The sequence below is a fragment of the Phascolarctos cinereus genome, unplaced genomic scaffold (assembly GCF_003287225.1).
Source record: "Phascolarctos cinereus isolate Bilbo 61053 unplaced genomic scaffold, phaCin_HiC Scaffold_1;HRSCAF=81, whole genome shotgun sequence".
NCBI lineage: Eukaryota > Metazoa > Chordata > Mammalia > Diprotodontia > Phascolarctidae > Phascolarctos > Phascolarctos cinereus.
Genome location: NW_027555514.1, coordinates 122,730,531 through 122,744,912, shown reverse-complemented (window position 1 = coordinate 122,744,912; position 14,382 = coordinate 122,730,531). Strand labels below are relative to the sequence as shown.

Sequence of the window (14,382 nt, the reverse complement as noted above, 5' to 3'; positions counted from 1 at the left end):
CTTCAACTACCCTAATACTGACAAAGTTCTCATGAGTTACAAATATCATCTTTCCATGCAGGAATGTAAACAGTTCAATCTTAATAAGTCTCTTATGATTTCTCTTTCCTGTTTACCTCTTCATGTTCCACTGGAGTCCTGTATTTGAAAGTCAGATTTTCTATTCAGCTCTGGTCTTTTCATCAGGAATGCTTGAAAGTCCTCTATTTCACTGAATGACCATTTTTTCCCCTGAAGGATTATACTCAGTTTTGCTGGGTAGGTGATTCTTGGTTGTAATCCTATCTCCTTTGCCCTCCGGAATATTATATTCCATGCCCTGTGGTCCTTTAATGTAGAAGCTGCTAAATCTTGTGTTATCCTGATTGTGTTTCCACAGTACTTGAATTGTTTCTTTCTGGCAGCTTGCAATATTTTCTCCTTGACCTGGGAACTCTGGAATTTGCTACAATATTCCTAGGAGTTTTCCTTTGGGGATCTCTTTCAGGAGGAGATCTGTGGATTCTTTCAATTTCTATTTTGCCCTCTGGTTCTAAAATATCAGGGCAGTTTTCCTTGATAATTTCTTGAAAGATGATGTCTAGGCTCTTTTTTTTATCATGGCTTTCAGATAGTCCCAATAATTTTTAAATTCTCTCTCCTGGATCTATTTTCCAGGTCAGTTGTTTTTCCAATGAGATATTTCACATTGTTTTCTTTTTTCATTCTTTTGGATTTGTTTTACAGTGTCTTGATTTCTCATAAAGTCACTAGCTTCCAATTGCTCTATTCTAATTTTTAAGGAAGTATTTTCTTCAGTAATCTTTTGGACTTCCTTTTCCATTTGGCCAATTTTTCTTTTTAGGGCATTTTTCTCCTCATTGGCTTTTTGGACCTCTTTTGCCATTTGGGTTAGGCTGTTTTTTAAGTGTTATTTTCTTCAGTATTTTTTGGGTCTCCTTTAGCAAGCTGTTGACTTGTTTTTCATGATTTTCTTGCATCACTCTCATTTCTCTTCCCAGTTTTTCCTCTACTTCCCTTACTTGCTTCTCAAAATCCCTTTTGAGCTCTTCCAAGGCCTGGGACTGATTCATATTTTTCTTGGAGGCTTTGGATGTAGGAGCTTTGACTTTGTTGTCTTCTTCTGGTTGTATATTTTGATCTTCTTTTTCACCAAAGTAAGATAATATAGTCTGACTCTTTTTGGGCTGCTTGCTCATGATCGTGGCCAATTACTTGAGTTTTAAACTCTTTGTTAAGGTAAGAGTCTGCTTCCAATGTGGAGAGTGTACTGTCCCAAGCTTCAGGGGTTTGTGTAGCTGTTTTCAGAGATACTTGTAGGGCCCTGTAAATTTTCAGTTCTTCCAAGGTGGTATGATGAGGGGTGAGGTGTTTACTCCTTTCCTGGCCTGTGACCACAAGTATTCCTTTCTGTCCCGTAACTGTGAGGAGGGGTTTCTCTCCACAGCCACTACAAGCTCCACCAGGCCAGCATTGCCGCCCAGAACTGTGACCCAGATCCACACACGGGCAAAGCAAGAGATTCCTGCAGTCCCCCTCTGATCAGCCACTGGATTCCCCCTCAGTCTGTGGGCCGGTAGCTCGGGAAGCAGCTGCCCCTCCCCCCCAGGGCCACGCTCTTGGGGAATGGAGCTGAAACCCGCCTTCCTCTCTGACCACCGACAGAAACAGACTTTTCCCACTGACCTTCTAAGTTGTCTTTGGCATTGTGGATTGAGGAGTCTGGAAACCTCCACAGCTGCCCGTGATTCAGTCCTCTGAGGCCTGCTCCAGGTTTGCTGCAGCCTGCATGCGCACGCTGCGCTGTGCCCCAGCGCGCTGGCTCCCAGCCACGTGATACACCTTTCTGATCAATCATCCAGGTTGTCTTGGGCGGGAAATTTGTTTCACTCTGTCTTTTTGTGGGTTCTGCTGCTTCAGAATTTGTTTAGAGCCATTTTTTATGAGTATTTGGAGGGGTTTGGGGGAGAGCTCAAGCAAGTCACTGCTTTCACTCCGCCATCTTGGCTCTGCCCCCCAAGTGGTTGCCTCTTTCATTTTAACATATAAATAGAGGTCAGTTTGTTGGAGGAAGGCTTAGAAGAGGACATTTTACTCTACTCAACCCAAGGCCTTTTCCTAATCAACAAAAAGTAATCACGGCTGGATTTTGAATAAACTGCATCTTTCAAGTAAATTATGTGAGTATTAATATCTGGTCTGCTGCAGGCTATTGTCTGTCAAAATTCGCTTATACCTTTCTCGATTTTAATCAAGAACAATCCCTTATGTATGCATAGATTGTCTTTTTTTTTCAGTGATGAGTGCCCCTGTAATTTTCTGCAATCATTCAGTCTTTTTCAGTATTGCCCATAGAATATGCTTAATAAATATTTGCTGAATTATGCCAAATTCATATTATATAAGCCCAAAGGAAACAGATTCTGCTAGGAATTAAGACCAGGTGGATCATTAAGGAAACTGAGTCAGTATAAATTGAGGTATAGTAAGTGGTGAATAGGGAAGAAGATATGAGAAGTATGTTTATATCTATTATCTGTGCATTAACATAACTGTTAGGTTATAGCACTGAGAAGGCACATCTATTAGTTGGTACTTTACACATTCCAAACATTGCTAGTGAATGCAAATATCCCGAAGAAGAGGTAGACGAGGTTATAGGATAAGGAAAAAAATTAAGTACCTAGAATGTTTTGTCTCTGCTGCCTTTCTATTAGTTACTGAAGATTCAGATGCTTTGGGACCTTCATTGATGGGATTTCTCACTATTTTGACTGCTTTGGTCTGTGTCTTTCACAATCAGGTTAATTTTCAACATTAATTTAGGAAGCTGGCTATTGTTCAATGTTAATAGAGATGAGAAGTTTTGTTAGTTCAGTTAGGAAAGGTAAGACTAAGAAGTTGCAGTGAAGTTTATACTTCAATTGAGAATTTTTTTGAATTCTGCTTTAAATTGATCTCTTGGAAACCCTTTAGGTTAATATCAATCAAATCAATCCACAAGCATTTATTAAACAACTTCCTACATTCCAGGCACTGTTAGGCATTGGGGATACAAGTACAAAAAGATGAAACAGTCCTTGCTTTTAAGGAACTTTCATTAAATTGGTGAGATAAAATTTACATATATAACATTAAAAAAAAAGACGAAGTAGCTTGGAAGAAGATGTTACAAGTAGCTTGCAGGGATCAGAAAAGCCTTTGTGTAGAGGACAGTGTTTCGGCTGAGCTCTGAAGGAGCTTCTAATAGAGGGAGGTATTAGTCTGTTCCAGGCATGTGGGACTGCTGTTGCACTGTACCCAAATCAGCCAGCTTGGAAAGCTGTTGGCTCAGTGTCAGAAATGTAGGCTGTCCGTTGGTATGTGCTGGTTTTCGCTCAGCTCAGCCACAAAGCAGGGTCTCCTTTTCAGCCCAGCCTGCAGCTTGCTTCTTCTGGTTTCTGAACTTCCTCCTTTCCTTGGGCATGGGCCAGGACCTCCTTACCAGGGAATGTAACTCTTCTGCCCAGGTTGTCTTCTCTCTCCACTTTGGATCTATGACATGGAACTGTAAGCAACATCACTGCCTGTTCACACTTGTCCCTGTCACAATGGCCCATCTAGCTCTGGTACCTCCTCCTGCCCAGGTACACTGCCTCTACCTGGGCACCCAAGTGCTCTGGATGCTTGCTCATTGCTTGACCTGCCCCAGTGTGCACAGACCTCCTTGTCTGTCTCCCCATGCTAAGCTGGGTTGGACAAATGACTCACTGTGACTTTTTCTGAATTTCTCCCCATCAAGGTTTGGTCTGGTGCATTTTCTAGATCTGTCTGGAGTAGTTTGGGGAGGAGAGTTCAGCTGTACTGCTTCCTTTCATTCCACCATCTTGGCTCCTCTCCCTTGTTCTGTCTTTAACAATGACCCTTCACATATGTTACATTTCAGTCAGATAAGGCTACTAGGTATTCCTTCTATTAATCTGTTATCTCCTGATTTAGAGCCTTTGTACAAGCAACTGCCAAATGCCTAGAATGCATTGCTCCTCTGAGAAGCAATCCTCTGAATCCTATGGTTTTACCTATGACAGCCCAATACTATAACCTCTATAAAGCCTTCCCCAATGTCCCCAATACTTAATGTTCTTTCCTTTCTTTTCTTCTTCTTCTTCTTCTTCTTCTTCTTCTTCTTCTTCTTCTTCTTCTTCTTCTTTTGGCTAGGCAATGAGGATAAGTGACTTGCCCAGGGTCACACAGCTAGTAAGTGTCAAGTACCTGAGGCTGGATTTGAACTCAGGTCCTCCTGACTCTAGGGCCAGTGGTCTATCCATTGTACCATCTAGCTGCCCCGTGCTCTTTCCCTTCTTAAATCACCCTGCTATTTTTGTCTATGTAAATGTTGCATCCCTTAAGCTTCTGAGAGGAAGGTACTGATATATTTTTCTTTGTGTTCCCAATGACAAGCATAGTGTATTCCACATTATAGGAGGTGTTCAATAATTTTTAAATAAAATTAATTGAATGGTATAAAATGCATAAGAATTAGCAATTTTTCATCTGGCTCAAAACATGTGGAAGAATATTCTTGTATGGCACATTTTTATCATAATTTTCTTTTGGAAATCAAACTTCTTACTTAAAAAAAGAATGTGTGATATTTAAATAAGGAAACATAAAGATACTTACCTTTACCAGCTGGCAGGTAAGCAAAAAATTAATGAAAAATATAGTGGGTTTAAGTTATCAAATTATTGTTCTATGTATTAATTACCATCTTTAATTTAATTTAATTTAATTCCTGTTTCCTAACATCCTCTAAACAACCATAAAAATTGCCCTTCCCTGAGGTACGAGTCTTATAGGAAAGCGGAGAGAAGAAAGAAGAAAAAGGTTACACGTAAAGGCAAACATCAAGAGATTATGATTACTACATATGCTTCAAATTCTAATGACTTCAGTTTGAAATAGATTTATAGCAATATTCTCGTTTTTCTAAGCTAAGACCCCAATTTTTAGTGGGAATCTGCCATTTGAGGAAAGCTGAATTTTTACGGCTCTGTCCTACCTGTGGTTGAAATAGATTTATCACAATAGTTAGAACTAATCAACATGTCTGTTGCAAGGTCCAGTTCCACACTGCTGATTGTCAGTCTAGTGAATAGGCTGAAATAAAACCTTTAAATATTTTGTATAAGGATCCCAGAGCTCAGTGAATCTGTTGGCTCTTTGAGTCTCTAATGTATTTGTTTTGCATTATCTAACCACACCCTCATTCTAGTTTCTAGCCTATCTCACTAGGTTTTTTCTTTTTTTTTTTTTTTTAATTGCAGGAAATCAGAATAAACAGATGGGGAGGGTAAGAGTGAAGGGGAAAAAAAAAAACTAAGAGCATTTCATTTGGAAGTCTCCTGCAACCTAGAAAAGAGTATTAATGAATTTAGGTGGTTAGCAAAAAGTGGTTTAAAAAAAAAAGCTTGAATACCACTTGTGCCATTATTTTCACAGAAGTTAGAGTGCCTTGCCTTCCTTTTTATTGTTGTTGTGTCATTTCAGTCTTGTCTAACTCTTCATGACCCCACTGGGGGTTTTCTTGGCAAAGATTCTGGAGGAATGAGAAAACTGAGGCAAAGAGGGTTAAGTGACTTGCCCTGGGTCACATAGCTAATAAATGTCTGAGGCCTGATTTGAATTCATGAAGATAAGCCTTCTTGATTACAAGCCCAGTGCTCTATCCACTGTGCCATGTAGCTGCCCCACCTTGCCTTCATGGAATTCCCTAAACGTCTGAGTTTGAAAGCATTATGTTTAGTTCTAGAGAGAAGGGAGTTAATACCATCTCTAGAGGTACTTCTATTTTGTGTGGGGAGCTGGTCCTTTAAGGTCAGTTTATGTGAGCTAGTTATGACGGGTTTAAGGACATTGTCCTAAAGAGTTTTATTTGCTTTGAGTTATTCTGTTGACTAGGTTGGTCTTTTCTCTTATAAACTGATTTTCCTACTCTCATGTTACTATGCAAAGAACACAGCACTGAAGTAGTAACTTGTTGTTAAAGTACTTTATTTATTAAGAGATGGAGTGGGAGGAAGGGCATTAGATTTCTTTTCTGAAGAGCATCACCACCAAATCATTGCCTGAATCACAGAATAAAACCCCTAAAACACTAGGAAAGGAGTATACAACAGTGTCTGATGAAGAGATTATACAAAAATTTATTATTCCTGACTTTTGGTCTGCTGTTTGTATTTTCTTTTTGGCAGCCAAAAAAATGTGTCTATCTACCACATGCAGAGACATTAATGTGTGTGTCTCTCTGGGTTTCATGCACTCCTTCAAAAATGCCAGGCTAGAAATTAAACCTATCATACTTCCCTCTTTTCTCTCCCTCTCCCTTTCTGCTAATCTCCCAAGTGGCCATAGATGATGTGACCTCTGGGATCCCAACACCATGAAGATAGGAGCTGAATTCTGACTGGCTCTGACTAGCCTTTGATACCACCTATAGCTAGAAATCACCACTGATGGTACGCTTTTCTGTACTGTTTCTAATATTCACTCTTTTCTCCTACCAACAGATATGCTACCTACCTCATGGGTATTATATGGGTTGCTTTGCAAAATGAAGACTGAGACATTTCTTATGTCAGTTGATGACTTCCTGTTGGGAGTTCATCATCTGCTAAGAATTACTGAGCACCGACAGTGTACATGGCACTGCCTCAGAGCTCACGCAAGGATGTTGCAGGCTTCTCATAAAGCAGGTGACAGGAAGAGTTGAATTGTCTTGCTGTAAGCATTCAAAGGACCAAAGGTAAGACCACTCACTATTATTTCAAATGAGAGGCAGCATAGTATGGAAGACCAGATTTTGAGCTATGGAGATCTGGGTTCAAAACCTACTTTTGGTACATATTATCTATATGACAGTGAGGAGGTTGCTTAATTTTTCAGTGCTCCCAGGCAGCTGTTGAAGATTAAGTTAAGAATGACTTGCTCATCTACATCAGAGGAGGGAATTTTCACACCAGAGTCCCCCACAATATGAAACTTCCTTGTCTGCTCTCCTCAAATTTCAACTATTATAATGGGCAAAGTCCTCTAACTTCTTTTTCCATATATTTTCCTATCATTCCAGTCATTTTCTATCATCTTTTTTTTTTACTATTTAGTTGCTCTATTAATTAGCCCTTCAACATACATACATACATATATATTATATATAACTATATATCTCTATCTATCCATCTAATTGCTTTTATTTGCCTAATTGCCCAATCCTTGATTACTTCTGGCTTTGTTGACTTGGCTTGATAATGGTAATTTCTTCAATGTCATTCTTTGTGCCTGAGGTTATCAGGTTAGAGGCAGCGAAATGGCAGACTTGGAGTCAATCAGAACTGAGTTCAAATCCTGCCTTAACACTTATTGGCTGTGGAACCCTGGGAAAGTCACTTAACTTCTCTCTGCTTCAGTTCCCTCATCTGTAAAATGGGGACAATAATAGCATCTACCTCCTAGGGTTGTTGTGAGAATCAAATCAGATATTTGTAAAATGATTTGAAACTTTAAAGTGCTGTATAAATGCTAGCAATTATGTTGCCAATAACTACTTCTGTGGTTTACAAAGAATTCCATGTCCTAATCTGAATACTCCACAGAGGTTCCCACTTCTTGTGATAAACTGGGACCAGTGAGTCATATTCTAATCACCATTTACTTAGGACTCATAAAAGAAATTATTCGAAGCAGTTTAAAGACACAAAGCTTAAGAAGAAATTAGAAAACCTTATTTTTGAGATGATTACTCAAACATTTTTTATTTTATTGATCGAAATACTACCTTTAATGATGTAGTTTAAAACCTATCCACGGAGTCCATCCAACACAATGAGGGCACTTTTAAAAGTTCTCCTCCCATTGTGTGGATATCTACAGAATTTGTGGGTTGTTGATCAGCTTTCTCTTAGTTTTGGCAAAGAAGAGTTTATGTTTAAAAATTAAATTTTTTTTCCAATCAACAAAAACCAAACTTTCCCCTTTCCAAATGCATAAGAAAGAAAAACACTATAGCTATTTTACACACACACACACACACACACACACACACACAAATTCTTGCATTGGCCACGTCAAAAAAATGCCTCAATCAGTACATCAGTAAATCAGTAAGAGTACATCACCTCCTTATAGGGAGGTACGTATCGTGCTTAATGAGGAGTCTTCTGGAATCATTGCCAGTTGTTCTATTGCTCAGTTCCTTAGATTTCAAAGTTATTTATCTTTCCTACGTTGCTATCACTATAAAAACTGTTCTCCTAGTTCTGCTCACCTCATTCTGCATTAATTCATACAAATCTTCCTAGTTTTTTTTCTAAAACCATTCCCTTCATTCTCATAATACAATAGTATTCCATCACATTTATATTCTATAACTTGTTCAGTCATTTCCCAATTGTCAGGAACCCCCTTGGTTTCCAAATCTTTGCCACCTTTTATATATCTTCCTTATTCTCTTCTCCCCTTTCCCTCCTACTTCCCTGTTGAATATTTTTTCAAAAATATTTTTTGGTATTTTTCTACCACATTGTGTATTTTCCCTACTTTGTCCAATCCAAGTGAGAGTTATGTTCAAATATCAACTGTTCCTCCCCACCCCTTCCTCCTTGTATGTATAGACTTCTATTTGTGCACCCAGTTATGCTAGATATTTTTTCTCAACTTTTTCCCAAGCCCCTCCTAGTGTATTTCCTCTTCCTTCTCTTTCCATCCTTCTTTTTAAATAATCAAACCAGTACAACCACTCCAAGGCTTGCTCTTTAATTAGACTCCCTCAGTGACCCCCTGATTATGATATGTTTCTGAGGGGACACATGTTATCATCTCCCTAAATTAGAATGTAAACAGTTTATCCTTGTTTTTTCTATTATGATTATTCACTCATGTTTACTTATTTGTGTTTCTTATGACGTGTGTTTGTACTTCAAAGTTTTTCAGCTTTGGTCTTTTCATCAGGAATGCTTAGAAGATCTCTATTTCATTAAAGACCCATTTTCTCCTCTTAAATACATACATACATATACATATATGCATAAATATATGTGTGTATATGTGTGTGTGTGTGTGTGTGTGTGTGGTGTGTGTGTGTTGTGTGTGTGTATACGCTTTCTGTTCTGGAATATAATATCCCAAGCTCTCTGCTTCTTTATATTAATGGCTGTTAAATCATGTGTGATTCTGCATATGGCTCCTTGGTACTTGAATTTTTTTCTGTCTGGTTGCTTCCAGTATTTTTTTCTTTGACCTTTGGAAGCTCTGGATTTAGTCTATAATGTTCCTGGGAGTTTTCATTTTGGCATTTCTTTTAGAAGGTGAATGGTGATTCTGTTTGTGAATATTTCTTTCTGTTTCTACTTTGCCCTCTGGTTTTAAAGAGATTTGGGAAGTTTTCTTTTAAGGGTTCTTGAAATAAGATGTCTAAGATCATTTTTTTTTAATGGCTTTCAGGTAGTCAAATGTTTCCTAAATTTTCTCTCCTTGATATGTTTTTCAGGTCAGTTGTTTTTGCTTTATCTTATTTTTTTTTTCCCATCCACTCCTGGAGTCAAAACCACACAGCTGCTTCCTTCTTTTGAACACGCCCTTTGTTTGGAACACAGCCTACACCTGCTGACTTCTCCTTTTGCTGGAACACCATCCCAGAAGCAATTCACCTTGAATCTGTCACCTGGAATGGACTAGGAAGCCACATCACTGCCAGTTGGCATCTATTCCTGCACCTTGACAAGGCGGTCTCCCTCTTTGCTAGATCTGGACCCTTTTTTTTTTGCTGTGGTACACAGCTTCTCTCTGGAGATCTACAGACCTCACTTTTTCCCTGTGATGATGTAGACTGGGGAAAAAAAATGACTCACTGTGAATTTTTCTTGGATTTCCTATTCAGGATTTGATCTGGCACATTTTTTAGATCTCTCCGGAGGTACTGGAGGGTGGTTTGGGGAGGAGAGGCAGAGCTTACCTATATTTCTTTCTGCTATTCTACCTCTTGGCTCCCTCAACCTAGCCCATTTCTTCTTCATAATTCCTTGTTATTACTGTGTTACTGTTCATAACTACTGGCTACTTGTCCAATGGCCTTCTGCTGCCTCATGGTAACTCAGATGAATAATCACACATGCATATGTCTTCTTCTTGTGATCCAAAATCAGTGTATTCCTACTCTTTCTCATATGTGTTCTTTTTCTTTATGAATATGTCAAATACAGCGACCAAAATCTATGTTTAGTTTTGTGTAGGACATAGCACTCAATTACTGAATAAATTTGACATATATTGTTTACTTATTAATTTTCTAACACGGTGTGTTTTCCTCTAAAGAACTCAAGGCACAGTGTAATATTCTAGAAGGGACACCTTTAATATCAAATGTAAAATAGGAAAGACAGAAATAGAATGGAAACATTAAAAAAGAGGGAAAAGCACAAAGTAAAAGACAAAATGGGAAGAAATGATGAGGAATACAATTCCAAGAAGAATGTCTTATTATTGCTGAATGCTTTAGGACAGCCCAAGGAAAGCAGTGGGTTAAGACGCAGGAGTGTGCAAACATAGCGGATGTTAGAAATCCTTAGATTGATGCAATTGATTTTCTGCAGAAAGTAATACATTTCACAAAGTAAAAAGACACCCTGCTTACATCCCTCAACTTTTCTTTTAGGAGTATTATTGTTTCACACTTCAGCAAATCTTCAAAATCATCAATATGAGTCCTTAGGCAGCTAGATGTTACAGTGCCAGGCCTAGAGTCTGGAAGAACTGAGTTCAAATTCGGCCTCAGATACTTATTAGCTGTGTGACCTTGGGCAAGTCACTTAACCCCAAATGTACATGGGGATAATAACACCTACCTCCCAGAGTTGTTGTGAGGATCAGATAAGATAATATTTGTAATGTGCTTAGCACAGTGCCTGGTAGATATTTAGTATTAAATAAATATTGGCTATCATATAGATCTATGCATATGTATATGTAAAGTATATTTTGGGAGAATCCAGGTTCAAAATTTAACAGTAATGAAACTTCAAGATAGGACTTTAACTGAGGTTGCTGATGTTAATTTTAAGAGTAGGAATATTTGCACTGTTCTTAACATGCTTTTGATACATGAGGGCAGTGTGGTATAATAGAAAGCATACTGAACTTGGAGTAAGTCGGCTTTGGTTCAAATTCTGGTCCTTCTACTACCTTGCTGACTTGATGAGGATAATTCACTTAGTCTCTCTGAACCTCAGTCTATTCATTTGCAAAATGGGGATAATAATTTTCTGTGCCATCTATCTCACAGGGTTGTTGTTGGGAACATACTTTGTAATCCATTCAACCCTAAATATGTGATTTTTCTATTACTGCTTGTTGCTTATACTTCAACTTCAGCTGACCTATTATTTCATGAGGGTGGACACTGACAATCTACAAGCCACCTCTTCACAAACAGCTTAATCACTTTGTGTCTAACCTCTGCTGATGAGTTTCTTAGTTGTCATATTAGCACATTCTGAGTGCTGGATGTTCTTTTTTTATTTTTTATTTTTTAAAATTTTATTAATTTATTTTGATTTATCAATAATCACTTCCATATGCTTTTGAGTTTAAATTTTTTCTAGTGCTAGATGTTCTTCAAGTATAATTTGTTTAAGTTGACTTGGTTTAAAGCTTCCTCAAAAAAAAAGATTCTGAAGAATGGGGTCTTAGGAGAAGAGAGAGAAGTTACTTGATCAATTAGAAGGAGGGAAAGGGAACAAAATGGGCAAAAGCTATACACACCTGGGTAAAGAATGTCTAAGAGTACATGAAGATGAGAGAAAACATAGGGGGGAGGGGAGAAGCCACAGGTTAAAGGCAGGATGAACAATCACACATATTCTGGGAAACCCATCAAGTCTTTGAAAACATTCAAGAAGAAGAACATGATTGAAAATAATGAGATTTTGCTATAAAAATTTAACTTTCACTTGAAAATGGTTCTACTAATTGGCATTTATGCTTTTTGTAACTAATTATGGTAATACGTGAAATCTAAGTACACAGTTCTTGATGATGTATAGAAACATACAGTAAAACAAAAATGACTAATAACAAAGGATTAAAGAATTGGTATTAATGCAATGACTTAGGGCTCATGAAACATTTTTTAAATAATTGGTATGATAATGTAATTAATAGTATAATACTGCTAAAACACCTTAGGAGAGAAAGAAATCTTTTAAAGCTCATCTACTTTTAACAGTTCAAAATAATGACTCCTAGATTTTTGGTATGAGGTATCCAATCACTATTTGGTTTTGTGTCATTTTTCAATACCATTAAAAATTCCTCTCTAGCATCGATTTATCTTTGAAATTATGGAGAATTAAACTGAATTTTGCCTTGATAGTTTCTGAAGACTTTTGTGACACACTCTTGAAATTACTGGAGACACCCTGGTGTGTTGCTGAACCAAGGTTGGGAATCATTAGTCTAAGATTTATGTAAAAAAAATTAGATAATTGGTTGCATGTGTATTAAAATGAACTATTTTTATTTAATTAGGAACCAGTTTAACTGCAAAACTGTATAAACTATAAAACTGTACAAATTTACATTAGACAATTTTATATCACATTAAGCTTATTAATTGATAATCAAATTATTTTTAAAAAATAACTTACAAAGCTGAGCAGCATCTGCATGGACAGTTCCTCCTTTGGGATTCAGCTTCTGGGTCTGAGTTGCAGGAATAGGTTTATATGACTGACCTGTTGCCCTGTACATAGCCTGGACCCATAATATCCTATCTTGATCATCGTCGCTGGCAAATATTACAGTATCTCCTTCTTTAACAGCATTAAAGAACATCTGGCCACCCTGAAGTCCTGAAGAAATAAGTATAAACATGATTAAAATAAAACTCCTACTTTGAGATATGTGTAAAATTAAAAGATTTTTATCCCCTTTATTAAACTCTCTAATAGAAAATTACTGACTACTGATGGAGAGCTATATGAGTAGCTTATCACTTATAATGTTTATAGGTAAGAGCTACAGAAAGGTATGAAAGGAAACTAAAGAAAATTTTCATTTATCATATCACTTAAAAAATATAACAACTCGAGGAAACTGACACCCTATGGGCAATGACCACTTGAAAGCCACACATTTATTCCCCTACTGAAATATATCTTATAAGTTTCTTGAAATATTTCTTATTAGAGAAGACAGTCTCACTCTTTGGAACACTTGCCATTCTATTTGCAGGTGAAACACATGATTGAATTTCTAAAGAGAAAGTATCTTTTTATTATTGGGCTCTTTCTTGGTTAGCCCAGGGAAATCAAAACTGGTAGGGAAGATAAAGAACTGACCATGTTGCATTAATTCAATCAACTAACACACAGGCTTTTTTTTTTTAATGTTTGACATTAACTTTCAAATGAGACCAAAAAGAACGATTTATGGTCTTTTTAGAAGAGAACTGTCCCTCCTTCTTATGGTCTTTCTTTCCATTGATCAAAACCACCAGTACTGTTAATAAGCACTGCTCAACCACAGTAATTGACTTTTATTAGTTATTAATTCAATAAGCATGTTTTGGAGCCTTAAAATTTCACATAGCTGTGCTCTAATTCTTATTGGTGGAAAGATGATAAGATCTGAGGCGGAAAGAGACCTTGGAGGTTACTTAGGCCAACCTCTTTGTTTTACACAGGAGCAAACCAGGCTGATTAGAAAGAGCTCCCAGCGAGTAAGCAGGACTGGGCTTTGTTCTCGGGTTCTCTGGTTGAATCTAGAAAGAGGATAAGGAGGAGAGTCCTTGTCATTAAGTTTATTTCTGGGAGTTTTTCCCCCTACCCTAAGTTACTGTAGAGTTTTTTGGATTTTAGAAAGAAAGTGTCTGTTGCTTATTTTCCAGAAAATCTTTTTTGTCAGTCAAGAAATCTGGAAACTCTTAAGAGGCTAACACGTTCTTCTTAAAGTTCAAATGAAACAGCTGTCATAGAAAAGATATCTAATGTAGTCATATTTGAGAAAATAAAGGACAACCGAGGCTTAAACAAACATTGAATAATGCACAGAATGAAGGGAATTACATACTGAGATACATATGCCGGTGAAAAAAAATATATGAATGGAATAAATTACCTGAGTGTGGATCTGTGTAGTCCACAGTATAGCCTTCAAGCTGCATTAACTCCTGTGGTTCAGACTTCTTTTCTCTGTAACTGCACATAGCAAAGGTGTACTGGCTGACCTGCTCAAGAAAAGCATTCGTGGATGTGTTGCATTTTATCTGTCAAATTCAAGTTTCTTCATGAAAATAAGGTTAAATCACCCAAAGGGCAGCAAGGTGGTGCAGGGGATAAAGTGCAGGGCCTG

At 37.5% G+C, this 14,382-nt stretch overlaps 1 protein-coding gene across 11 annotated transcripts in view; it reads right to left on the bottom strand.

Annotated features, from left to right (window-relative positions):
* CADPS2 (calcium dependent secretion activator 2) overlaps window positions 1-14,382 on the bottom strand; it is a 708,547-nt gene that overhangs the window by 212,103 nt on the left and 482,062 nt on the right. For all 11 annotated transcript variants that reach the window (XM_078154013.1, XM_078153999.1, XM_078154004.1 and 8 more), the window contains exons 10-11: window positions 14,149-14,257; window positions 12,678-12,881 (exon numbers count right to left, since the gene is read on the bottom strand). In XM_078154013.1, the coding sequence (XP_078010139.1) occupies window positions 12,678-12,881; window positions 14,149-14,257 (313 nt within the window). The remainder of the gene's footprint in view (window positions 1-12,677; window positions 12,882-14,148; window positions 14,258-14,382) is intronic.